The sequence below is a fragment of the Tiliqua scincoides genome, chromosome 1 (genome assembly GCF_035046505.1).
Source record: "Tiliqua scincoides isolate rTilSci1 chromosome 1, rTilSci1.hap2, whole genome shotgun sequence".
Taxonomy (NCBI): domain Eukaryota; kingdom Metazoa; phylum Chordata; class Lepidosauria; order Squamata; family Scincidae; genus Tiliqua; species Tiliqua scincoides.
In genome coordinates, this window is record NC_089821.1 from 169,827,606 (window position 1) to 169,855,133 (window position 27,528).

Sequence of the window (27,528 nt, forward strand, 5' to 3'; positions counted from 1 at the left end):
TACTGGGCCATTGGCTGTGGCTTCCCATTAGGGCCACAATCCTATACATTATATAGGGTGGCAGGTTTTTCGTGAGAATTCTGCAGCTCCCCTAGCTGGTTTCTGTGGCTTCCTGGGCAGCCACGGCTCACAGTTAGGGAAATACTAGTCAATACGATTCCCACTCTTGGTTCTGTAATGCCCAAGGCCCAACGTGGCAGCCTCATTGTCAACAGGCCGAGGCACACACTTTGTATGCACAAGGTTCTGGGTTCAAGTGTTGCTGTCTTCAGTTAAAAGGATATTGCAGCATAAATTTATATGTGTCTACTCACAGTACAATGTTAATCCGTTCCAGTATGACTCCCTCATGTATTCATAAGCAGCAGCATTTACCCAAGTTTAATGTGCACTGAAATCATGCATAAAACGGGCTGCCCTTTTTATATTGAAAAACAAATAACAAAATCCATGTGGCAACAGGACTCAAATTTACGTTTCCAGTCATTAAAACAAGAAACAGCATCCATTCCAGGTACAGTATCTGACTTTTTAGTTACACTAGCCACTGTAGCCAGAGGGAGGTACAACTTCAATAGGCAATCAGTGATCAAGACACTTCAGCCTTGATTTCCACTGTTGTTGAAATTTCCTCTCAGTTGCCTCTCGATTTCCACTGTTGTTGATGCCTTTCAACTTGCTGGCAATTCTGCCTCTTGATTGTTGAAAGGTTGCAGTCAAACTTGCAGCAACAATATGTGTTTCCCACCCATCCCCATTTAAAATTCACCTTTTAGCAGATTTGCAAGCCCCTAGGATGAATATAGAAGTGTTCTGCAGCATGACAGGAAGGAAAGCTTTAGTAGGAAAATGGTTGTGCTCAGCTTGGGGTTGGCTACTCCCCAGAAGATCGGAAAGATCTACAGGTGCAACCTATTTATCAACTGGTTTTTAATCTTTGGATTTGTCTCAACACAAATGGGGTGGGGGGAAGTGAAAATAGCACACACCTTTGCCCTGCGCTGGCATCTGCTCCATTTCCAGGCAGTCCAAAACACTACAAAAAGGCTCTGCCTCGAACAGGCAGGGAAATAGCCCTGGAAGTGGCTCCCCTTGTGAAGGAACAGTTAAACTCCTGGAGCCCCTGAGCCAACTGAGGCTGAAGAGGGGAAGGGGGGGCAGAAAACCTCTGTAGCCAGAGCACATGCAGCAAGGTGGAGCGCGCTAGCTAGCTAGCTAGCTAGCTAGCTAGCTAGCTAGCTAGCTAGCTCTCTCTCTCTCTCTCTCTCTCTCTCTCACACACACACACACACACACACACACACACACACACACACACACAGGGGCAGGCAACAGAGGGGATTGCTTTAAAAAAACCAAGGGAGTGTTTCCAAATTCCCCCCCTTCAGACTGAGATGATGCAGGTTCTCCGTGCTCCAGCCTATGGAAACAAAACAGCCCAGCAAGCAAGTCTTCCCAGCAAGCCAAAGCCTGAGATTTAGGCTGCAATCTGATCCACACTTTCCTGGGAGTAAGCCCCATTGACTAGAATGGGACTTACTTCTGAGTAGAAACACATCGGACTGGACTCTTAAAAGCTCAGCATCCCACCTGTGAAAGAAGTGGAGACAGCTGGCAATGGAGAGGGTTGATTACAGAGCGGAGGAGGGGGAGGCGAAGGAGGGGAGGGGATTGATAATAGCTGCCTTAGTTTCCTTCCATCTGGAAGTGTCTGGCTGCAGCATATTTGTGTAACTCTATGGAATTTAGCACAACAAGTTTTTCTTAATCGCGCCAGGTGACGGAATGGAGCTCATGCACATAAATAGGCTCCACCTGTATTGCAAAGCCTGAATCTCTCATATTTTGTGACAGGGTGATCATTTAAAATAAAACAAAGATGTCATTGTCTATATACTCCTGGATTTTTATTGGAAACCCCATTTTTAAATGCCCTCCAGGTATGATAGCATCCTATAGAAATCAATGAAGAAATCCAAAATGTTATTGTAGATGTAGTTGAGTAACATAGAGTGCAATCCTAATTAACTTTTCAGCGCTGGCATAGCTGTCCCAGTGGGGCATGTGCTGCTTCTTGCAGCTGGGGGGTAGTCATGGATGCCTCCTCAAGGTAAGGCAATGTTTGTTCCCTTACCTTGGAGTTACATTGCCCTTATGTCAGTGCTGGAAAATTGGTTAGGATTGCGGCCACAGTTGGGTAACCTGCGAAACATACAGTAATAGGAAAGATAGAAGTGTCTACTGTGTCGAACTCTGGGTCTTTTTTGGCATCATTAGCAGAAATTTTATGCCTCCAGCATGAATCCTCTGACAAACCATAAGCTGATTGGCTGAGCTTTGTCTCACCCTTGCTGATGTATCCACCACAGAAGGAAGGAGGAGTGAGGGGAGGCCTAGAGAGAAAATTTAAGTTTTATTTATTATTTATTTTATTTTTCACATTTTTATACCGCCCTTCTTCCAAAGAGCTCAGGGCGGTGTACACAGATGCTCCCCTCCTTTTGTCCTCACAACAACCCTGTGAGGTAGGTGAGGCTGAGAGAAAGTGACTGGCCCAAGCAGTGGTGTCACTAGGGTTAGCATCACCAGGTATGGGAGGCCAGCATGTCACCCCTATGCAGTGGGTGGAGCAATGCCCCAGGTGGTGATCTACCATCACCCCATCCCCACTGGTTTTTTTGGCTGTACCTTTTGATAGAATAAAAATATTTCAGTGCAGTTTGTTTGGAATTACACATTGATAGATATATAACATGATGGTATTATTTTTGCAAACTGTGATTTTGGTCACTAGTGGTGTCACCTCCCCCCAGGGTGTAAGTATCAACTTACTAACACCTTATTGGAGCAGTTCTCAAACTTTAGCACTGGGACCCACTTTTTAGAATGTCCAGGACCCATCATAAAGCAAATTAAAATAAATAATTATAAATAAATTAAAGTAAAATAAATAAATAAGGGAAAGCCAGCCCTGTTCCACCAAGTGAATTTTCTCTGTAGCCTACCTGCAATAACACCCCCCCCCCAAAAAAGAATCAGTAAGATTTTCACCTCTACCCAGTACCCAGTTCAATTTAAGTTTTTATATTTCAAGCATATCACTATCAGGACCCACCTGGCTTTACAAGTCTGACAGCCCAATCCTATGCCTGTCTACTCAGAAGTAAGTCCCATTATAGTCAGTGGGGCTTACTCCCAGGAAAGTGTGGATAGGATTGCAGCCTAAAACAAAAAGATTCACCTTATCCTGTCAAGCCTCTGTTTCATTCCTTTTTAGGGGTGGGCGCTGCCTTCCGGAGCATTTGTTGAGCTCTACTTGCATCAAATCAGGACCATTCTGGTGGCCTCACTTTTCCCTTTGCCTGAACTGCCCAGGAACCAAGGCAAGTTTGCTTACTTGTGAGTAAATTCGACCATGTGGCTTAGTTTCACTTTCCATAGGGCTGAATACATTCGCCAGCTTGAAGGAAGGGACCTCCTTCATGGGTGTTTTTTGGGGGCTATCTTAATTGGATCAGGACCATTCTGGTGTTGTTGGATTCCTTTCAGCCTGCCCTTTCAGATGGACTAAGGCACGTTTGCCTACTCACGAGTACACAAGCAATACAGCTCGGTTTCACTTTCCATTGGGCTCCATGCATTTTTTGTTTTCCAGTTTTTTGCCAATAACTTTTGATAGAAAGAAGATATTTCACTGCTGTTTCTTGCACTGCATTTTGCTAGAAATTCTGCATCCAACGGTATATAACATGATGGTGTTGCTCTTAACCACCATGATTTTAGCGCATCACCCTCCCAGTGTGCGTCACCCCCCTTGCGCATCACCCGGTGTGGCCTGCACCCCCTGCACCCTCCTAGCGATGCCACTGGGCCTAAGGTCACCCAGGAAGTTTTCAAGGACAGCAGAGAACTACTTATCATATATGGTTATGCCTCAGGCGATGAAAGGCAGAGACAGAGGGTGAAAGGGGCTCTTTTTTCACCTTGCTCCTTCACAGTGGTTCTCCATGTTTGGGACTCCTGACAGCCAGAGAGAATGATCTTGTAAGTCACAGCACAGTGAGAGTAAGGATCATAGATTTATGCTGGAGAGGGCAGTGTCCACTTGGTTCTTGTTAGAGGGGAAACTGGTCAAAAGGGTCTGAAAAGGGTTATATGTATATGTCTAAGAGCCCAGTCCTGTGGTGGGCAGCATGACTCTGTGCTGCCGAGCACAGTCACAAACGTGCCTTACAGCACGTTTGCGGGACTCACCACTGGACTCCCGCCAGTGCTAGCCCAGCGCCGGCCGGTGCTGGGCTAGCGCAAGGCGGGAGCCCAGGTTCCGCGACTTGGCAATCTCTGGGAACGCCGGGCTGTGGAACGGGAGGTGGGGGTGGGGGCTGGAGGAGGCGTTTCGGGAAGGGGGAGGCTGGCAGGGGGTGGAGAGAGGGTGGAGGGAGGTGTGCCGGGGGGAGGGAGGGAGGAGGATCCACAGAGCTCCGCAGGATCCTAGGTGCTCGTGCAGGGCTGCGCGCCCTACATGGGCACCTTTTCCTCATTTCCCCATTTCCTAATTTCTCCATTGCTTACCTTACTTGGGGGAAGGGGACGAGCATCCCCTTCTCCAGAGATGCCTCCTGCGGTAGCGCAGGAGGTGCAGGATTCGGTGGCAGCCCTCCTCGGCGCCATCAAGCCAGGGCACCCTGGGCAGCTCAGGATTGGGCTGCAAGGGCGCAATCCTAATCAAGTTTTGAGCACTGACTTAACCACAGTGCAGCCCCAAGGTAAGGTAACAAACATGCCCTTATCTTGATAAGGCCCCCTTGACTTTCTCCCCACTGCAGGATGCAGTGCATGCCACATTGGCACAGCTATGTCAGTGCTGGAAAGTTGGTTAGGATTGCACCCTAAAGGTTATACAAATAAAGTTTCTTTTAACTGTACACAAGTCTGGGTTATTTTCTCACTGAATCAGTACAGGGACTTTGTCTCCACACATCCCACAAAATTTTAGGAACAGTATGCAAAATGAAACTGATGTGCTTTTAAAACATGTTTTTAAAATGTCCAGTCAGTGCAAATTTCAGTTCATTCTCCTGTTACAGTGGAGAGATCTGAGACGGTGAGAAAGTAGGTTATGATCATCCTACATGTTCTAGTGTGAACACTGCAAGTGGGGGGCAGCCTCAGGCTGAGGCTGAGAAAATAGCAGAAATAAAATCTTCTCCTGCAATGTAGTCCCCTATTAATATTCCAGGTCAGGGAGGGTGCTGAAGGTGGCTTGGATAATTTAAGTACAGTACTTCCCAAACCAACATCCTTCAGATGCAGGGTGACCTGATATAATGGAGGGCAGAGTGCCTATGCCCTTAACCATAGCCATTTTCAACCACTGTGGTGTGGCACACTGGTGTGCCGTGAATGGTCCCCAGGTGTGCCGCAGGAATTTGGGGATGTGAGTCCCCCACTGGCAGCACAGTGTGCCTTGTGAATGGTCCAAAAGCAGATGGGGTGACTTGACCATTTGAGTGCCTTGCCAGTGTTCAGTGAGATGGAAAGGGTTGAAAATCACTGGTGCAGAAGAAGGAATTTGGGCAGGTGCAGCTCAACATGGAAGGGTTTGCAAAGCGGCACCAGCCCAAATTCCCTCTATGCAATGGCTGAAGGGATGGGTACTCTGCCTTTGCATCTGGTCACCCTGTTCAGATGGCAGCAAAGTCCATAAATGGTGTGCATTTGCACATCCCCCTCAGCCCGCATCTCAAATCCAGCGCTCAGCTGCATGCAGACCCTTTGCACTGATTGACTTGCATGCAGAGAGCCTTGGCACTTCCAAACTGGGTTCTGTTCCTAGCCACTTCCTCAGTGAAAGCTCTTCAGACGCCACGCGCGTCACTCTAGCTTTTTCTGCGTCTATACGCCTCTTGCTCTCAGCGTTCTCACCCAGAGCGGAGCAGGACGGGAAAGAAAGAGGCTGCACTGCGCGTGCGTCTGGAGGAAGGCTGGCGTTTGAAACGGTCGCGCGGTGCCCGTTGGCCCACCTGCTCGCGAGCCAATGGAGCCCGGCAACGGTCGTTCCTGCGCCCAGTCTTTCCTCGCAGGTACTGACGTATTTCGGGCGTGGCCCCTATCAGGGCTCCGGGGGGGGGGGAGCAACGAGGAGAAGGGGCTCTTGTGGGGGGGAAGCAACGAGGAGGGCGACCCCTCCCTTGAGTGCCTCCCTGCCTACTGCCTGCTCTGGCTGGCAGCAGCAGCAGCCAGCCAAGGTCTTAGGTCTCTCCTGACCTCCCACTGAGCTCCTGTGGCTGTAGGTGCCAGGGCTGAACCTGGGTCCTCATGCACCCAAAGCACGTGCTCTGCTTGCTTCTCAGCAGCTGTGCACTGCCACCTCCTCCTTCCCTTCCCCCACTTCACCCTCCCTTCTCCAGGCATTGAATTCCAGTCTGGACTCACAGGGGGCGATGGGAAGTGTTTCAAGCAAGAGTGCTTCTGTGCATGTGCAGACTGCTTGCTGACAGTATGCAACTTGAGCCAGCATGTATCTCCGGGTGACCAGATAAAATGGAGGACAGTCTGTCTGTCCCTTTAACCCAGTCACTTTCAACCTTCTTCATCTCATGGCACTCAAATGGTCAAGGCACACCACCAGGTTTTTGACAATTGAGAAGACACACCATGCTGCCAGTGGGGGCTCACATCTTCCATTGGCCCTATTAATAAATGACCTTCCCCCAAATTCCTGTGGCACAGCAGTGTGTCACACCACAGTGGTTGAAAATGGCTGCTTTAACCATTGTATAAAAGAGGGAATTTTGGCAGGTGCAGCTTTTTAAACCAGGGGCTGGCAAAGTTGGAAGTTTGCCCGCTCATGGTTTAAAAAACTGCACCTGCCAAAATCCCAAAAATTAGGGATCCTGGACCTTTAACCATTGCATAGAAGAGGGAATTTCAGCAGGTGCAGCTTATCATTTCACTGGTGACAAGCTGCACCTGCTGAAATTATCTCTCCTATGGAATTGTTAAAGGTTCGGGATCCCTAAAGCTGAAACTTTGCCCACCCCTGTTTTAAGTCCTTCCATGTTGAGCTGTGCTTGCCAAAATTTCCTCTTCTATGGTTAAAGGTACAGCACTCTGTAGTCCATTGCATCTGGTCACCCTGAGCTATCAGCCCCATTCTTCTATCCCCCACCAGAAAGGAAAAGGCCGATCCTGTTGAGTTTGTTTCTCTTACAGCTGTTATTTCTTATTACTATTCACTTTTAAGCTCCTAAAAAAAGTTTCACCCAGCTGCTCAAGTCTTTGTAGCTATAATGGTTATTTGTCAGCAGTGCTTCCCCCCCCCCCACCAAGTAGCAGCTTGTTTATCCTTGATGCACACAGCCTAACCTACCTTGTCAGTTTTGTGAACTACCAAAAATTAGCTCCTGCCACTGGACACAGTTTGGGAACCACTGGTCGGCATTCTGTCCTTCACTATATCTGGTCACCCTGAGCCTGAAGGTAAGGGAAACAAACATTCACTTACCTTGAGAAGGCCTCCATGACTACCACCCCCTGCAGGATGCAGCGCATGCCCCATTGGCACGGGGGATAGGATTGTTGGATAGGATTGTGTCCTGAGTCACTACCATCAGCTACGTATTTGAGCATCTTTAGAGGGTGTACTTCAGCTATACATAACTGTATATCATGTATGTTATATCATGCTTAGGGCCCTACATACATACATAGTGGTAAGGACAATTGCTGGTGGAATGCTCAACAGTGTGGGCTTTTTATCCATTCATTTACATAGTCCAGCCATTTTCAACCACTGTGCCGCGGCACACAGGTGTGCCACAGGAATTTGGGGGAAAGTGATTTATTAATAGGGCCAATGGGAGATGTGAGCCTCCACTGGCAGCATGGTATACCTTGTCAATTGTCAAAAACCTGGTGGTGTGCTTTGACCATTTCAGCCCCTTGTCAGTATGCCGTGAGATGGAAAAGGTTGACAGTCACTGACATAGTCCCTCTCCAAACTGTATGAATACAATGTAAATAATGTATAGTACTTAACTGACATAAATGATCCATATGATGGAAATGGATGTGGATTTGAACCCAAAAGATGGTAAACAAAATATTGAACATGGTTTCTGTAATTTAGATCTTTATCTTTTTTTGTTTTTCTCCCCCATAGGTGTTGTGGCCTATGTCGACGTATGGTCATCAAGCAGAACTGAGAACTACTCAGAAACCTTTGCACAGCAACTTTTTGACATGGGAGCCAAAGTACGTAATGGTTTGTGCAGGAAGCAGATTGTGCAGTGATTGTATTATTTTATTTTAAGCTGCAGTTTACTTGCTTTATATCTTCTTTTGCATTCATGATCTCTTCTGAGATGAAGACTGCATCTCAGTTTTTTTGGACCACAGTCCACTCCATCAGATGATGAAGTAAAAATCCGGAGCAGGCCAGGTTTTTTTGTTGCTATTTAGACTAATACACTTTCCCTTCTGGAAGATAAATATTTTGAATTCATGTTGGATGGGTACACTATTGTTGCAAATAATCATTCCATGAATGGTTGCTCATTCAACTCCACTGCTGCTGTGTTATCCAACACAGGTCTGTCTCAGCTATACTACAGAAGGATCGTCACTTGTTCTGCTCATTGCATTTCCAGAAATCTGATGTCAAATCACTTGGCATGGGGAACAGAGAATTGCATCAGTTCGCCTAGGCCCTAGGGCTTCATAAAGGCAGAATAGCAGCCTTAGCAATAAGAGATAAGATACATATAAAGACCAAAGTTCCTGCTAAGAAGAATAACCATTTGATAAACCCTAGCTGATATAATGTAGTGGCTAAGAGACTGTGCTGCAATTCAGCACTTCCTTGGTTTAAATCTTGCCTCTGCCATGATTTCATTAGGCAGCCTTGGGCAAGCCACTTCTACTCAGATTCTGGGGATAATAATACCTCACAGGGTCGTTGTAAGGATTGCATCATGATAATACATATAAAGAGGAACTTGGATGTGAAAACTGTGGGAAGTTTTACTACTAGAAACCCTAGAAATCTAAAGCAGTTTCTGAAACATTGGTCAGGAATATAAAAATGGAGAGCTAGACCAGTGGTTCTCACACATTTAGCACCGGGTCCCACTTTTTAGAATGAGAATCTGTCAGGACCCACTGGAAGTGATGTCATCAAGCAGAACAATCCTAGGCTGCAATCCTACCCACACTTACCCAGGAGTAAGTCTCATTTACTGTCATTTGTTAAAAAATAAACATAGTAGCTTGTTAAAAGTACAGGTCTGTAACATTTTCCAAATGCAGTCACATCCCAGTGGGTCCCTAGTGGGTCCTGACCCACAGTTTGAGAAGCACTAAGCTAGACTATAGCAGAGATTGTCTCTTCTGGTAATACTCCTAAGGGTATCTATGAGCTTAAGCTCCCTAAACTATGGGTTGAGTTCCATTGAATGCTTCTTGAACAGAAGCCCTTTGTACTCATATGACAGACTTTTGCTTGCAAAGCAATGCATTTGGATCCAGTGTATTAGATTGGGACCAGGGTGTATAGTGAACTGCTGATGATTAATAAACCTATTTTTCTCCTTATCAGATATGAACTACAGAAAAGTTTTAAAGCTGCAAATGATCTGCTCAGTTAGTAAAGCAGTGTGTAGTAAAGAATTTCTCACTTTTCAACACAAAATACAAAAAACTGAAGAGCTTTATGTATTTCCATAAAGAGTTTCTACATTTATGTTCTAAAATATCTTGCATTTTATTCCCTACATTTTGTAGGTTTCAAAAACTTTCAACAAGCAAGTGACTCATGTGATTTTTAAAGATGGACGCTCATCTACCTGGAACAGAGCTCAGAAGAGTGGGGTTAAACTAGTATCTGTGCTTTGGGTGGAAAAGTGAGTATTGATATATGCTAGAAATCTCCCAAAGAGATTCCTAGCATTTTGGCTAAAATGGCTAAATCAGGCCTCTGGGTACCTGACAGTTGGGTGGTACTGGGCTAGGTGACACAGTGATTTGAATTGGTATGAGACAGCTTCATGTATTCATATTAGTTGGCAAGTCTTTTCTTCCTGACAGAACTTTGTCTAGAGTTCTAGAGGCTAAGAGCACAATCCAGAGATTGCGCTGGCCCAGCATAAACCTGTTATGCCGGCCTAGGAGTGTCACAAACCTACCGTAAGTCATGTCTCTGCCTCATTCGAGTTGGGTAGGCTAGCCTAAGGACACATGCTGGCCTCCCTGCACCAGAGCAAGCCCCTGGAAAAGTGAGTTCGCACAGGGCTTGGGGAGGCTTGAGGAGGGTGGGGGAGGACATTTCGGGGATGTTCCAGGATGGGGAAGGGGCGGGGGCAGGCCCAAGAGGGGGTTAGGAATGGCCTTTGGCACTTAGGCTGGATCCTAACCCCCTTCCCTAGCAGCCCGACCTAACTGGGCTGCTCGAATCTGTGCCAGTAATTTAGCTGGCTCAGATCTGAGTAGCCCCATTATGGTGGCTGGGGCAGTGCTCAGGATAAGGGGAAAAATATCCCCTTTCCCTGAGTTGTGCCACAGCCATCTCCAACCCTGCGTTGAATACAGTGCAGGCCAGCTGGCTTGCCTGATCCAGTGCAGGTTAAGTTTGTGCTGCCCAGCTGTAATCCTGTTCATATTTACCTGACAGTAAGGCCTACTTGCCTGGCTGAACTCAATAAGGCTTACTTCTGAGTAGACCTGTATAGGATTGCACTGTAATTTGTCTCCTACAATTTGGCATCACTAGAAAAATACCTTTAACAAAGACTTCACTGCTCTAGTCTTCAGAGATGCAAAGAGGGCATAACTTTGCAAACCTAATAAAATGAAAGTTTAGTATAATTGTTTCTTGTTTTTAAGTTGTTTTTGAAACAAGTACGTTCTATTCACCCAGTACTTAGTGGGTTATCTTTCCAAAGTGATGTGATAAGAAAATTCTATAGGTGGCACTTCATGGCCTTTGGTTAGTGATCTTCCTGGGATAGTTTTGTATTTCCCAATCACTTTGAGATGACAAAATCTGGCTCGTGGTTGTAGTTATTTGCTGCTTAGATACAATATTAATTATAGATTCCACAGAGATTCATATTCAGTCATTATATCAAATATGCTTAGCTTTACCAAGAAAATAAAAGGCTTGGCAACAAAACTCAAAATCAGTTAACATAATATTTGCTTTAAATCAACTAGGTATTAAAACTTAAATTTTAAATTTAAATTCTGACCAGAATTTCATGACAATATAATAATAAATAGTATTAACAGTATTTATATACCACTTTTTCAACTAAAAAGTTCACAAAGTGGTTTACAGACAAAAATCAAATTGTTCCCTGTCCCAAAAGGGCTCACAACACCAGCGAACAGCCACTATAAAAAAGACACTGTGTTGGGGTGAAAAGGGACAGGTACTCTCCCCCTGCTAAATATAAGAGAAATGCCACTTGAAAAAGTGCCTCATGCTCAGTTAGCAGGGGATAATATATAGGAGAATATCTTTCTTCATTTGTAAGCAAAAGACTTATTTTTTAGTTTCGTTAGTAAAATATGTCAGTATCTGAGATAGTTGTAACACATATGCTTTACATTCATCAGATCACTAGGTGTCACTAGAATCTCACATTATTGAACTTTTTAAATTTTTTCTTGCAGTTGAATGGTTTTGTAGCCCTAGTTATATATCAAAAGATTGTGAAGCAGTGAAACTTTGTAACTGGAAACTGTTTCTAACTTGTGAAACTTTCTAACTGAAGGGAACATTTTCCTGTAAACCTCTCTTTTGAGGAACCTCTCCATGTCTACTGTGGAACTTCTGTGTTGCAGAGGACTGGGGGGAGGCATTCAAACATGCCAACTCAGAGCCCAATCCTATCCAATTTTCCAGCACTTGTGCAGCCGCAATGCAGCCCCAAGGTACAGGAACAAATATTCCCATACCTCCCATACCTGTGACTGCCTACCCAACACAGGAAGTAATGCATACCCCATTGGCACAGCAGCACCCACTGGAAAATTGGGTAGAATTGGGCCCTCAGTTGTCCCAAGGCAGAGGCCAAGCCTGAGCACATCCTAGAACATTCCCAGAAGCTCCCTGTAGTTGTGCTTTGTAGGTCAAATCACAAATGGTGGAAAACCTATCTTTCAAGAAAGTTTGGTAATGGAGAGCAATAATCTCATTAAGGATCCCTAATCAGGCTCTGAGGAATCACACGATTTCCCAGAGTACAGTACAGAAATGAAGTGACACTAAACAATCTAAGCCTGTTATTTGACAAATTGTTAGTTCACGTGCTGTATGTCCTTTTGTGTCTTCATACAATGTACAGATGGGAAGGCTAAGAGGCCATCCTTGTGTGTTCTTACAAAATACTTGTAAGGATTTTGAAAATGGAAATGTGGAAATTAAATAACACTTGTAAAGATTGTAACCTGTGACTGATGTATAGGAATTCCATAGCCCAGTGATTCCCAAATTTTTTTGACTGGCCGCTCCATTAACCTACTGTGCCATTGGCTACAGCCCCTCATTAGGTCTACAATCCTGTACATTGTATAGGATGGTGTGCTGTGGTTTTTTTTGGAATGATTCCACTGCTCCTCTGGTAAGCTTCCGTGGCACACAGTTTGGGACCATAGACTATGAAGTGATTCTAAGAGGGGGGCTACGGATTCCTGACAGGCTGTGGATGTAGATAAAAGGTACTAAGCACAGAAAAGCATCTCTGTTTTCTAGAACAGACCTAATTGTACTTTCAACTACTGCCTATCACAAGTGACTTTGCAAATTTGTCCTGGTTGTTTTGACTAGCTAAAGCCATGATTTAAGAGAATTGGAACTTCTTGGCATCATCATAGTTAGGGAAGCTACAGTCGTGCATTTTAGCAAGAGGCTGCTGTAGGTAGCTGGCTGATTTTATGTCTTTCTTAGTTTTCAGCACTGAGAAAATGAACCCGAAAAAGTCACAGAACGGCTTGCTACATTTTTTCATACTGAAATTCCTAAGTATATGCTTTCAAAAAGGGAAAGACCTTTACTTCTCAGAACATAAAACAAAGTAACTGACCTGACTAATATGTAAGCAATGCCAGAAGGGCTGTGTTTTGGATTGCAGTTGCCTGCAAAACCAAAGAATGTGACCCTGTCCTCAAAGACTCTCTTTTCCGTTCCTGTCTAGGATCTAAATTACTAGCTCTCTTTCAGATTTGTGCTCTATCTTCATTCAAGTGAACATAAATAGGAACTGTAGCATTTCAAATGTCACTTCTAGTGAGAGGCTTATTTGATGACCTGGATTTTCTGCAGAAAATGTGCCTCTCAGGGTTTTTGGATACCATAGTAGGAATAGATAAGAACTAGACTATGGATGGGTGGCCACCCTATCAGGAGTATGGCAATATTGCAGTATTAAGGAGCTGAAGCATCTGATCTAGCACAGTTTTTCATAGCAGTAAATATGTCTAATCCTAAACCAAACAAATTCATTTTTATTTATTTTGCTCAGATGCCGAGAAGTTGGAGCACATGTTGATGAATCACTGTATCCTGCAATCAATACTAATGAAGGACTACCTCAGTTAATTAAAAAGGTGGGCATCTTAAAATCACTTCCTAACTGTCTTAAATTTAATTCTTAATTTTTAGTTCAAACTGGTCCCAATTAAGGTTGTCTGTGAATTGTTAATTACCCTGTTCTTCAGCCAACATGGTTCCCAGAACAACATATTTAAAATCAATTAAAATAGCAAATCATTAAAACAAAAAAGATGGAGGTTTTCTTACCACCTTATCTTTGACACAAAGAAGTTGGTATATTTTCCAACATCTGTGAAAGGAGTAGGGGACCAGTCCCAGCTGGAAAAGCAGCGGCAAGTGGAGATGCTGATGCTTTGCTTAGATGGCAGCTGTTTCTTCAGTTTCAGTTCTCAGTTTTTGAAATTGGCCAGAAGTATTCCTCAACATACAGGAGGTCTGGTGATCAAACGGGTATTTATTAACTACCTAGCCTTGCACCCATCAATATTTCCCTGGTAAATATTAAAAGAAAAAACACATAATATAGTTATTTGGGCTATTGTTATTCCCTGAGGTGTCCCTGAGGCAGTTCATGGCTGAACATTCTGGCAACTCCTGCGACGCCGCTGGAACCAACCGTATTGGCTTCTGCCTTTCCATTGAACCATTTCATCAACGTGGAGAGAGGGGATTTGCTGCATGGGTAACAGTCTATCCTCCATATCTACCTTACCCAGGCTTCACGCACTGGAGAGGACATTCTCTTCCAGAACCACCATTCAGAGCGCGATACCATAGTCTTCTGAGACTGAAGGATGTTACTCCCAGTAGCCATCCTTTTAGAGTTTTAGGCTTTTGCAGGCCCCTTCAATTTCTTATGTGAAACAAAAGTATCTGTTTATCAATAGTACAGTGGCATGTTTATTTAAAAGTGCAAGGAAGTGCAAATCCTCTTCCATTATTTCCACAGTTTTCTGCTTGATTTGTCTCACCACCTCTTGGATATTCTTGGAAAGTCTGCAGAGTGTCTGCCTTTTTGAAAAAAACATTTGTGCATCCAGAATTCTTTGAGTTTTTTTCCCTTGAAAAAGCAGTTGTACAAACTGATGTGCAGTTAAAGCAACCAACCAACGCATGCATTTTGGAAAGTGTGCTAGCTGTGAATCTTCTGGTCATTACAATACACATCCTGTTGAGAGTAGTGCAATGCTGACAGACATTTGCTCTTGGATACACATTCTGATGCATTCAGCCTCTGATTTCTCCCTTTCCTTCTAGTTAGCTTATGCAAGTCTGCACATCCTGCTATCAATTCTCTCCACTCTCCACATGGAAATTAGATGTAAACAAACATAAGGAAGATTTGAGATGGCTGTGCATGCAAGTAGATCAACAGTATCCATGTCAGAAGTCAAACTTAGCAGATTACTTGTCATGGAGTGTTTAAATTTACAGGCACATAAATTGAATAGATTAAAATTGTTTTATTGTTAGGAAACTGGATCATGTGGAATTCAAAACAGAGAATGAGAGTGGGTTGCTAAAAAGCAAACTTCTGTTGTTCCCTGATGGCATAAAGGGATAATGCTTGGATGTACTATTGTTAAGCAGTTACTAAATTTCCTTGTTCAAGTTATTTCAAAATGGCTGCAGTCATATGTATCTTAACAGTGGACTGCTCCAGGTTTGCAATTTGTCTGCAAAGCAGATATCGGGAGAAAAAGAGAGCTCCCAGGCTGCATCTTTTTCTTTTCAAACCCTAATGCACTCAGGATTGGGGAGAGGATTCCATGCCTTCTTGGGTATGAATCGATCAAAGGAGGAGTTTGTACAATGCCAAACAGGGAGCCTGCTTTCATCCTATTATCATGTCTCTTAACCATTTAAAGCAGAGCAAGACACAAAAGACCCCGGATAAATCTACCTCACTTGATAAATTAGTTTTTCAGTTGGGACAGACCAAATAAATAAGGAAATGCAGCATACACATACTAGTTTTAACTGACTTGGCAAACTCCTAAAATGGACTTTTGCCCTTTATAAAATGGAGACCAACAGTGTAAAGCAGGTCCATATAAATCAGATTAATTATATTCCTTATTTGAATTTGTAAATTTCTAATTTGCCGTGTCCTGTGCATGATGTTAATCAAGATTTATGCTTAGATTTATGAGTGCTTTGTATCTTTTTTCTGTAGCACAAATGTATGCAGCCAAAAGACTTTATTGAAAAAACTCCAGAAAATGATAGGAGACTACAGAAAAGGTTGGAGATTATGGCAAAAAATTTAGATGTCCAAAAAGCGGCAACAGGCAAGTATATTTCCTGCTTGTACAGTAATGCTGGTGTATTGTGAAATTTGATAATGTCAAAACATTTGCAGTTACACTTCCAAATTAATTGAACTTCTACAAAATATGTGTTGAGGAAGAAGGAAGGAAAAAGGGAAAAATACTCAATTTCATTTCCTTTACACTTCTTAAAATTTGTTGTGTGTGAAGTACTAATGGCTCAAGTCTGATCTGGCTACAACAGTTACATACTTGACATATTTACTATACTTCAACATGTTGGCAACCTTCAGTCTCGAGAGACTATGGTATCGCGCTCTGAAAGGTGGTTTTGGAACATCGTCTAGTGTGGCTGAAAAGGCCAATTTGGGAGTGACAATCCCTTCCACACTGGGAGCAAGTGCAGTCTGTCCCTGGTCTGTCTCCCTGGCTATGGGCCTTCCTTCTTTGCCTCTTAGCCTCAGACTGTTGGCAAAGTGTCTCTTCAAACTGGGAAAGGCCATGCTGCACAGCCTGCCTCCAAGCGGGCCACTCAGAGGCCAGGGTTTCCCACTTGTTGAGGTCCACTCCTAAGGCCTTCAGATCCCTCTTGCAGATGTCCTTGTATCGCAGCTGTGGTCTACCTGTAGGGCGCTTTCCTTGCATGAGTTCTCCATAGAGGAGATCCTTTGGGATCCGGCCATCATCCATTCTCACGACATGACTGAGCCAACGCAGGCGTCTCTGTTTCAGCAGTGCATACATGCTAGGGATTCCAGCACGTTCCAGGACTGTGTTTTTAGGAAACTTGTCCTGCCAGGTGATGCCGAGAATGCGTCGGAGACAGCGCATGTGGAAAGCGTTCTTTCCTCTCCTGTTGTGAGCGAAGAGTCCATGACTCGCTGCAGTACAGCGACTTCTACATAATTACTATATATAGAAATGAGTTTCCATGCATGGATGTGCAAATATCAGTTCCTTGGTGGTAGAGGAACTTCTACCTCCAGCATCTGATTTCTGTATGCATTTTTTATCCAATCAAAAATGCAATACTGATCATTTGTAGGACTTGGGCCCAAACCACATGTGCAGAAATCCATGTTGTAATGAGCATTTTCCATGGCATAAACACACTTCAGGATGCAAAAATCATGTGAGATTCTTTATTCCATGGATTTTGTGCCATGGAATATCCAAGTGTCTCTTTGCCACTCATAGCCCTTCTGATCCATAAGTTTTGGATTTTTCCATGTGTGTTTTTGAGCATGTGGTTGCAAAACTCACATAGTTCTCTATCCATGAGCTTTGTATGTGAGAAGCATCCTAGATTAACTGCTGGCAGAGTCCACCACAGCTGCTCCTCTCCTTGTTTTCAGATTTAAAAGGCAGCCATCTCTTCCCCTTGCTTGTGGTGAGTAGGAGAGTCAGCAGAGAAAGTGGCTTTTGCTTGATCTTCTTGCCTATCTGCTTAGGATGGGGGGGGGGAAAGGAGGGAAAAGTCAACAGTGCTTTGGTCCTCTTCCTGCTGGGGGGGAGGCACAGACTGTTATACTATCTGGTTTTGCCTCCTCAAAAGTAAGTCCCATTGTGTTTATTGGGGCTTACTCCCAGGAAAGCGTTTTGGGCTACAATCCTATAGTTGCAGAGAAAGAGGCTTGCATTTTGTCTCCAAAGTACATTTTCTCCACTTACATTGGCCTTCTTGCTGAAAGTGCATGCAGTAAACATGTGACTTCTTTCCAGTGAGCAAGAGGAGAGATTGGGCTGTGAATGCAGAGGCAGAAATAGTGCCTCTGACACAATCCTATTCATGCCTACTTAGAAGTCCCATTGTGTTCAATGAGGCCTACCCATATACCCTTGTGTAATGATGGATGACACAAGAAGGTGGTGACAGCTCCTTTCCTGCTCCCCTTCTCCATTCACCTAGTTTGTATACAAAGCAAATTCGTTTTAGATTGTATACTGCTCTTTAGGGATGGTTAATATTTATATTTTTATATTGTATTTTACGTTTTTATTCACTTTGTGAGCTGCTTGGAATGCCCAATTGGAAGATAAAGCAGGATATGAATTTGTAATTTTTAAAAAATGTCTTTTTTATTCAAATTTATCTTTAAACTTTTTTGAAAATTTGTTCAAAGCCTCTACCTGGGTGTTTGTGTGTAACAGTAATTATACAGTATATTACTCATATTCCAGTATTTGCCTGCCATTGTAATTCAGATTCTCCTAATAACTTTCTAATCACAACTTTTTAGAAACAGATATACCTGTTTTATTGTTTGAAGATGATGGTTCACTAGTGTACAGCCCAGCAAGTAAAATAAAGTTTCAGTGCAGTGCAATGGAGAGAAGAATCAAGGACATGAAAGAGAAGAGGGAAAATCTTTCCCCCACAGGTATGATGGTGAATGTTACTTATGAAAAGGCAGAAAAAAGTTCTCTGTTTGTTGCTTATGTTTCCTGGGTGAGGGAAGGATTTTTATTTGGTTTATTATGAAACATATTTTATTTGGTATATTTGAAACTTTTGTGCCTACCCACCCTGTAGCAGGTTTTCAGTGTTTGCAGACATTATTATCATTATCAACAATATTTGTATACAACTTTTCATAAAAAATAATTCACATGTGAGTGGTTCACATAGCAAAATAAATCAGTGAATGTTTCCCTGTCCCCAATGAGCTCATGGTCCATATCCAAACAGCCAAGAAGCAGCATAAGAAACTGCCTTCTAGTGAGTCAGATTTAGCTCAGTATTATCTGTGCTGACTGGAAGTAGCTCTCTGGGGTTTCAGATAGGGAGCTTTCTCAGCCCTTCCTGAAGATGCCAGAGATTGAACCTGGGACCTTCTGCATTCAAATCAGGTACTCTTCGACTATGACTCCATTCCTATGTATTCCTAATGCAAATGTTCTTAGGAATCTTCCCCCCCTACACTCTCTCTCTCTCTCTCTCTCTCTCTCTCTCTCTCTCTCTCTTATGGCTGCTGCTGTAGTAACAGTATGAAATAAAAACAGATCCATGGCAGTCATAAAAAATGAAGCGTAGAAGGTCAATTGGGAGCTCTTTTTTCATTGATCTCCTAACATGGGTGTCAAATTCATTTCATAAAGTGGGCCAATGGCATTCATGATGCCTGCTGAGGGCTGGAAGTGATGTCATAACCAGAAATAACCACTTTTTTCTTACTTGGGAACTCATTAGCTGCAAATGACAAAAGAGAAAATATGAAAATCTTGATCATATTTTCAAGCAATGGGAGAACCCAATTATCATGCAGGCTGTCCTTTCAGCAGTGACATCTCAGCACTGCTCAGCAGTTGATGGTGATGCTTGGAGGGCCAGATAAAGAGCTTCCATGCGCTGCATCCAGCCTGCTGGCCTTATGTATAACACCCCCTCCTAGAATATCTTCAGTGCTGATACAAGACATTCATGTTTTGTCATGTCATGAGTTTTGCATAAATATATCTTATGGATCATCCTGTGCAAATAAGATAATGTGTAGACGAAGTCAAAACAATTGCATTTTACTTAGTTTATTAGCCACACTTTGGGATTATCAGTCCACCTTGAGAATTCAATTCATCTTATCTCAGTGACAACCTATATACATTCTTGGGACTGGCAAAATTTATTCCAGGCAGTGATCAATATTGAAACTAGCTGAAATGGGGTTCTGTCAAAGAAATGTTCTGTGATTATGTAGGTCATGCAATTTTTTTCAGTATGTGAACTGTGACAAGCAGGACACTCCCAGAACTAGATTTCAACACTTTTTAAAAGCCATTCCTATCTCTTCACATAAGACATTTTAAGCTCTTGCTTTGTGGTTTGAATTCAAAATTTGAAATATTTAAGACATTGAATGTTTTAAATATTGACAATGAAATGATTTGAAATATTTTTTAAAAGGTGGAAGCTGTTAAAAGCTTTTTGTTAGCTGTCTGTCAGTCTATGTATGATATGTATATCTGCGTAGTAGTAATATTCAGTAATAATCAGTTTTGAAGGTGACCTAAAGCTGATTATGTATCTGAAATGATAGTATTTAATTTGTGCTTGAGTTACTGAGCTAATGGAACTGTTTTATTTAGCTTCACAGATGTCTCAAGTGTCTGACTCAAATTCTGCTCCAGCAACATGTGAGCCAACTCTTGTTTCTATGAGTTCAGCTTGTACCCTGTCATCAGGTAAAGAGAGAGAAAGAGAAGCATGTAGAATAAATATAGTCTTGAATTTAGTGCATCAGATTGGATCCAGCAAAACTATGAATTGTGTTCTGCATATGATACAGGGCTTTTGTGCATCTTTCTCCATATTGCGGCATTCAGGGTGTCTAAAAAGCCAATCCTGTCTGTAGGGGATCTTTGAGAAAGTGTGGAATATGGTACAGATGGCTGCCTGCATGATTGAGAATTAGTGAAAATTGTTCTCAGTTGCATGAGTAGAAGTGCTTTTCTGCTTGTGCAAGGTATTTCTGGATCAGATTCATTGTGTCTAAGTGTTTAGAAAAGATACATGTATGTGGTATAGTGGTATGCACGTAGTATTTAAGAGTTCTCACACAAATTTCTAAGGTACAATTTAAAACAAAATATTAAATGTCTTACATTTGAATGACTGTAGTAAGCAAGAAGAAATTGGCTGCCTTATATATTGCTTCTTTCAGTGGTTATATTTGTAAGATAGTGTATTGTCATTCACTGTGATAGTAACATATGGAATTATGTTCCTGTTTTATTGAAGACAGCAGCTAAACTAAGAATTTGGGGGAAAAACCCTAGTAAGTATTTTGAAGCTGTAGTGTATTCTAGCATTCACATGAAAGGATAAATGAAATGCTTAGTCTCCGGCCTCTTTGTTCAGAGCTCCATTAAAAACAAAAATAACAAAGATGTTATTAAAAATTGGATTCTGGTTTTTGTGTCCATGATCTGTTGAAAACAGTTGACTTTTTGCTGGTGCTCTTTCTTGAGATTATGTATATTTCTTTGATATGCAATCGAATAATATGCAAAGATAATGGCAGATGGTATAACAAACATACACATTCTATTTCATTGTGGGCACCTGCAGAGAAATGTTCTACATATGTGTTTCACATCCATTTTTTCCATACTGAAACAGTCATGTCTTGGTAGAAAAATAATCTTGCATTAAATGAAGTGCCCTTAAACATGAAAAACTGAATCAATTTTGAATATTGTCAGTTTATCTGGCTGATTGTTAAAATGCTTATTTTAATATCTTGCAGATGGACCGGGTAGAGACTCTTTAAATTCAAGTTTCACGAATATGCTGGGAAACCCTGAAAGCAAAAGATTTAGAAAGAAGTCTGGTAAATATGTGATTGAGACTGAAAATGCTACAGATGTTTCCACAGTGGCGTTTGGGAGCTCTCCGGTTTCCATAGGTGACTCCAGACATTTAAGAAGAAAATTAATTCAGCTTAACAATTTAGAAGATGACTTCTGTGCCAAAAGTGTGACCTCTGAAATGTGTTCTGCACAAAGTGATAGTTTCAGGAATGATTGGTTCATGGTTGGAACTGGAAAGTTGCTTTCTGAGGCAAACAACTTGGGCTACAGATTTTCTTCAGAAAAATCAATCCATCTGGAAGCTGCTGAAGGGACCAATGATAGTTTAAATTCAGGAAAAGGATGTTCTAGTGATCCATCTTCAGTTAATGTAGCATTGTCTCCATTAACAACTGATTGTGCTTCTAGCTGCGAACAACCCAGGAAAACCATAAGATCAAGTATTGGATGGAGCAGCTCACCATTATGTGAGAGAGATTTGGAAAATGACTTTTTGCAAGCAATTCTTGCTCCTACAGAGTCTACTAATGACCAAGATTCTTCCTATGAAGATTATTTTTCACCAGCTAATTTTAATAAAAATAAAGTAAGAATTAGCCTTCCTCTTCAATGCCTACAGAAATCCCAGTGTCTCCCTGATATAGTTTGCAAATGCAGCCCTTCACAAAGTCAGCAAGGGACAATGCAGCAAGAGTCTCATAAAAAAGGAACAACTTGTAGCAAAAAGAGAAAAAGGGTGTCTGAGACTGTTGCAAGTCTGACTACACCTCAGAGTAAAAAAAGAGCGACTTTAAATTGTACATCGCAGAGAGCAAAAGGTGAAATTGTGGAAGCTCCTTTTTTGAATCACAACTTTCAGATCCAGATTTGCACATCCAGTGTAAATCGATGCAACCCTTCAACTGGTAAGTTGCTACTAAGATGTGAACATCATGAAAGTTAGCACTGTGAACTATTAAAAGCAGTTTGAAAGATTTCATTCCAGAGTGATAGATTGAAAGAGTGTATTTTCTTTGAAAATGTATTCCAGGAAGAAAAATACGGAATGCATGGTGTCCACATATTTTAGTGGAAAAATAGAACCCATTGAGACTGACTTATGGATTGAAAAATGTCAAAAATAATTAAAAGTAGGAACTTTTTCCAAAGTGCCATAAATATTTCACATTTTTCTGACCTAATTGTGTTCATTAAATGTCAGCCATTTGGGATGGGTCATTGTTAGTATGGATTTCAAAGTCAGACAGTAGTTTAAAATCATGATCACTAAAATTGAGATTCTCAATAATCATCTAACAGTTCACAGTTCTGTAGTTCTTCTCTGAGAAGTGAGTGAAGGAAAATCAAACCATGAATTAAAGGTTAGATTTGTACAAGAGTTTGCAAAGTTCTGGTGCCACAATCTGGTTATGTTTGCACATATGTAAACAGCTTGGAAAATCTCACAAGACTGTTCTAACAATATTGCTTGGGAACGTGCAGAACTATTGCAGTATGCAAACCCTGCTGAAACAAATGTAATGCAAACTTGGTTGATAAGGCATACAGGTCCAGCCTGTTTATACACGGATTTTTTATACATGGATTTGACTCAACACGAATGGCCCCCGCAAATGAGAAGGAATGTGCTGATCCCTGGAGAAGGGAAAAAATGCACCCCTTTAAAATCAGTTAAAAAAACTGAACAGTCCTTTAACAGTAACCTCCTTAATGGGGGGGGGGCAGCTGGCTGACATTCCATCAATCCTCTCCCCAGCAGACCCCTCCCTTCCCCCTCAGCATGTGAAAGAAAGGTGATCACTTTGCATTGAAGGGAGGGGCTGAGTGAAGTGACTTGAAGCACCTTTGTGAGTGCTTGGAGGAGGACTGATAATAATAATAATAATAACAGGTATTTATATACCGCCTTTCTTGGTCTTTATTCAAGACTTTATTCAAGGCGGTTTACATAGGCAGGCTTTATTTAAATCCCTTATTAAATAGGGATTTTTACAATTTCAAAGAAGGTTCTTTCTTTCAAGAACCACTACATTCAAGGTGTTTCATTCCGATCTGGCTTCATATTCTGGCCTCCATCCTCCCACGCTCAGAGCAGATGGAATAGCTTGGCTTCAGCTTGTCAGCTGCTTCAAGGTCGCACGGTGCCGGTGGCCTCAAACTGGCGACCTTGTGGATGTTATCTTCAGGCAGACAGAGGCTCTACCCTCTAGACCAGACCTCCTGCCCTGATTGATGGATTGTCTTCTTAATGACTCTTATCTTACATCACAAAGGTCAGCAAGGCTGTTTTTAAATCACTGGAGCAAAGAAACTTTGGGTGCAATCCTAACCCACATTCCGGCACTGACCTAGCTGCAGTGCAGGCCGAAGGTAAGGTAACAAACATGCCCTTACCCTGAGGAGGCTGCCCTTGACTGCCTTCCACTGTGGGATGTAGTGCACACCACATTGGCACAGCTATGTCAGTGCTGGAAAGTTGGTTGGATTGCGCCCTTCGTTTTTTAAATTGATTTGCTATAGTGCATTTTTTGCTATCCACATGAGGGCTTGGAACGGAACCCACGCGAATAATCAATCTCAAGCTGTACTTGGTACTTCACTCATTTTGCTGAAGAACAAAAGACCTATGAATTAATGAAATTACTTTTAGATTTGGGATTGGAGCTGAGAACTGCCAGCTCTGTTCATGGGACAGAGCTTTCACACTTAGCATCCAACCCTTTAATTGTTGTCATATTTTTAATATAGAAAAAATGTTGATTTTATTTTTTAATATCTAGTTAGGTTAGGAGTTTCAGGTTATGGAATCCATTTTAAAGCCGAGGTACATGGCTCAATACCTGAAAATAGTTTTGTGACAACAACTTTAAAGAGGATATCTATGGTTTTTATATTGTGTAGAGTTTAAATTTTAGGGTTTGTGCATTTTTTAAATTCCAAGGATAATACAGTGTAGTGTTTAGTCTATGCATGGAAAATCTCCAGTCATCTGAAAGTTGCTTGTGCATGGAAAATCTCTAATCATTTGGAAGTTGAGTAATCAACCATGGGACCAGATATATTTGTCTTTCAATATATACAGGTCCAACCTTGTTATTCACAGATTTTTTATACACGGACTTGACTCTACACGAATGGCCCCTGCAAATGAGAAGGAATGTGCGGATCCCTGGAGAAGGGGAAAAATGCACCCCTTTAAAATGCTTTTCTTACTGTTTTAGAGATTTTTATCTCAACAGGATGAGAAGGGCCCTTAAATGAAAGGAAAACAGTCCTTTACAGTAGTTAGAGAGAGGGCAGCCAGTTGACAATCCATCAACCATTCTTTCTCCAAGCGATCCCCTCACTTCTCCCTGAACTCTCCTTCCTTCCCCTGAACACTTGAAAGAAAGACAGTCCTTTCTAAGGGTCTAGACCAGTCATTTTCAAACACTGTGCCGTGGCACACTGGTGTGCCTTTGGTGGTCTGCAGGTGTGCCTTGGGACTTTGGGGGAGGGTCATTTATTAGTAGGGCAATTGGGGAATTTGAGCCCCCTACTAGCAGGTGTGCCTTGTCAATAGTCAAAATACTGATGGTTTGCTTTGACAATTTTAGCACCTTGTCAGTGCGCCATGAAATGAAAAAGGTTGAAAATGGCTGGTCTAGACTCTAGAGAGAGACTGATTGTTGGATTGTGGTCTTAATGACTGTCTTAACATCACAAAGGTCAGCAAGGCTTTATTTTTTAAATTAATTTGCTATAGTGGGATTTTTGCCATCCATGTGAGTTCTGGGAAGGAACCCATGAGAATAATGAGACTCAATCTGTACTATGAATGGAAGACTTCCTTCACTGTGATTCAACTTTGCTGTTAAAAGACATAGTTTACATGTGATTCCATTTTAACTGCATTATTTAATACTGCGGGTTTTTCTGTTATAAAATAACTTTTTAAATTTAGTTATTATAACCTAGATCAGCCATTTTCAGCCTCTGTGCTATGGCAAACTGGTGTGTCATGAATGGTCTGCAGGTGTGCTGCAGGAGTTTGAGGGAGGGTCATTGAATAATAGGGCCATTGGGGAATGCGAGCCTCCCACCAACAGCATGTACTCGTACCTTGTCAATTGTCAAAAAACTGATGGTGTGCCTAGACAATTTAGTACCTTGTCAGTGTGCCATGAGACAAAAAAGGTTGAAAATCACTGACCTAGATAGTTGATTGAGAATTCATTACATGTAAAATATTCATTTGTTCTAGTAAAGAAGACAATCAATGTCCTCTCTACATTTACTAGACCTGAATAAAGTGTACAGCTTGTAGACCACATGAACATTTTAACTTTGCATTGTTGGTGGCTTACCTATGCCTTTTTGAAAATTGAAAGGGGCACAGCAATCATGTAAATCACAGTTCATAGTCATCCAGTGTTTCCCATGTTAACAAGGCAGTGTTGGAGAGTGTGTATACTCCCTGGCGGGCAGACCCTCCTGGCCAGCAAAGCGCTGTCATATTCATTTTTCATCTGATTCTTTGCTCCCCTTTGTGAAGGAGATTTTTGAAAGCTGGAGGGAGGTCTTAGAGAAGGCAAAAGAGAAAAACTCCTGAGGCTTTAGTTTGAGACTTGCATAATTTCATCTTTTTTAAGACTAATGCTAGTCTCTTAAATGTCACAGTAGAAAAATTAGATTTAGGAGAAGTGATCCAGTACCTTTTTCCATCCCACCTCTCACTCCCTCCCTTTTTAAATACTATCTGTCCCTTACATCCCCATTGAATATAACATAAAGTAATCGCAGTTTATTGAACAGCCTTGGTAACTATCCTGTCGGACATGAGATAATCCAGTTTTTCCATTTCTTCTAACAGTCTGATGCTTCCTGTTTACGTAGAAGTAAGTCTCACTTTGTTTAATGGGGGTTTACTCTCAAATAAGTGTGCATAGGAGGATTACAACCTTGAGAAGCAAACCACATTTATATTAGTGGAATTTACTTCTGGGTAAACCTGAGAACCATAAGATTGTAAACTTCCAGTTCTAAAATTTACCTTGGAAAAGTATAATCATTGTACTAATTAGTAAACTTGAGTTATTAACCTCTAAACTACTTTTGGTCCCTTGCAATTCATGGTCACAACATCTGCAGATTTCACCATTCAAAACAGATGCCACCTCTTTCGTCATATGGTAGTCCCTTGGTATCCACAGTTACTGGAGTCCACGTTAGAACTGTTTTTAAAAGTAAAAAATAAAGTTTTAAAACAGCACTCCTTAACCGAGTTCTGCGAACAACACTGGCTGTAGGGCAGTCTCTGACACTCCCAGAAGCCACTTCTGAGTTGCACCGAGGCCCACGAACCTCTCCCTTGGCCCTGTGCCTTAGAATGTGTCACAGAAGTGTTTCCTTTATGCTTCCGCAATACATTCTGAGGCACGCCAGGGCCAAGGGAAGGGGGTTGTGGGCCTTGGTATGACCCAGAAGTGACTTCTGGAAGCTCCAAAGACTGCCCTGCAGCCGGTGTAGTTAGTGCTCTAACTTTTAAAAACATTTTTATCATGGACCCCAGTACATATGGATACCTACTGTACGTTGAAGAAAGTGGTGGCATCTATTTTGTTAAGTTCAAGTAGAAGGTAGTGATTTAGTTCCACCAAGAGTATTTTATTGAGAGCAGATGGGGGACTGAAAAACTATAATCTCTAGCATAGGCTCTTGATTCAAAGCAGGAGGTCATCTTCTATTCTTTCATCCATAGGAGAAATATGTTTCTTATCTGGGAAAGAATATCGATGCAGTTTAAACTTCTACATAAATGTAAATTTTTTAATTTGTTTAGAAATAAATTTTATGTCTGCCTTTGCATTAAAAATACCCTGGTTTTATTGTTAATCCAATAAAGGTTGGTTTGATTGATTGATTGTGTTAGAAATATGATATGTGTGTTTGAAATTAATGTTGCAGTGTGATCTTTGTGAATTAATAAAAGTGTAAAAGTGGCCCAGAGTTATTTGAGTTGTATATCCCTATGCTACAATGCACTTGTGTATGCATGCACACTTATTCATATGGGGGTAGGAAAATTCATTTTCAATATTTATCACTTGTTTCAGTTGAATAAGAATCCAATAAAGTGTAAAACTTTTTGATGAAGTGTCTCAAGAAAGCCCTGGAAACTGATATTTCAAGTTTTATAATTTCATTCTATAGTTTGAATATTTTGAAAAGAGATAACGCGAAGGTTCCAAATTATTCAGTCTCGAATATTAATGGGATTGTGTGTTAACTTTATCTACTATAAAAGCAAAATACAGTTGCACCTTTGTATTCGCAGGAGTCAGATCCCGGAATTCCCCTGGATGCCAAAACCAGCAGATAGTCAAATCTGTGGGTCTGGCAGATAAAGTCTCAAAA

At 41.9% G+C, this 27,528-nt stretch overlaps 1 protein-coding gene across 1 annotated transcript in view; it reads left to right on the plus strand.

The window, feature by feature from the left end:
- The first annotated feature begins 6,037 nt into the window (after positions 1 to 6,037).
- Positions 6,038 to 27,528, plus strand: part of MCPH1 (microcephalin 1) — a 117,818-nt gene continuing 96,327 nt past the window's right edge. The window contains exons 1-8 of the mRNA XM_066622694.1: positions 6,038 to 6,083; positions 8,165 to 8,256; positions 9,784 to 9,902; positions 13,524 to 13,608; positions 15,732 to 15,846; positions 18,066 to 18,206; positions 19,909 to 20,004; positions 21,069 to 22,037. Of these exons, the coding sequence (XP_066478791.1) occupies positions 6,038 to 6,083; positions 8,165 to 8,256; positions 9,784 to 9,902; positions 13,524 to 13,608; positions 15,732 to 15,846; positions 18,066 to 18,206; positions 19,909 to 20,004; positions 21,069 to 22,037 (1,663 nt within the window). The remainder of the gene's footprint in view (positions 6,084 to 8,164; positions 8,257 to 9,783; positions 9,903 to 13,523; positions 13,609 to 15,731; positions 15,847 to 18,065; positions 18,207 to 19,908; positions 20,005 to 21,068; positions 22,038 to 27,528) is intronic.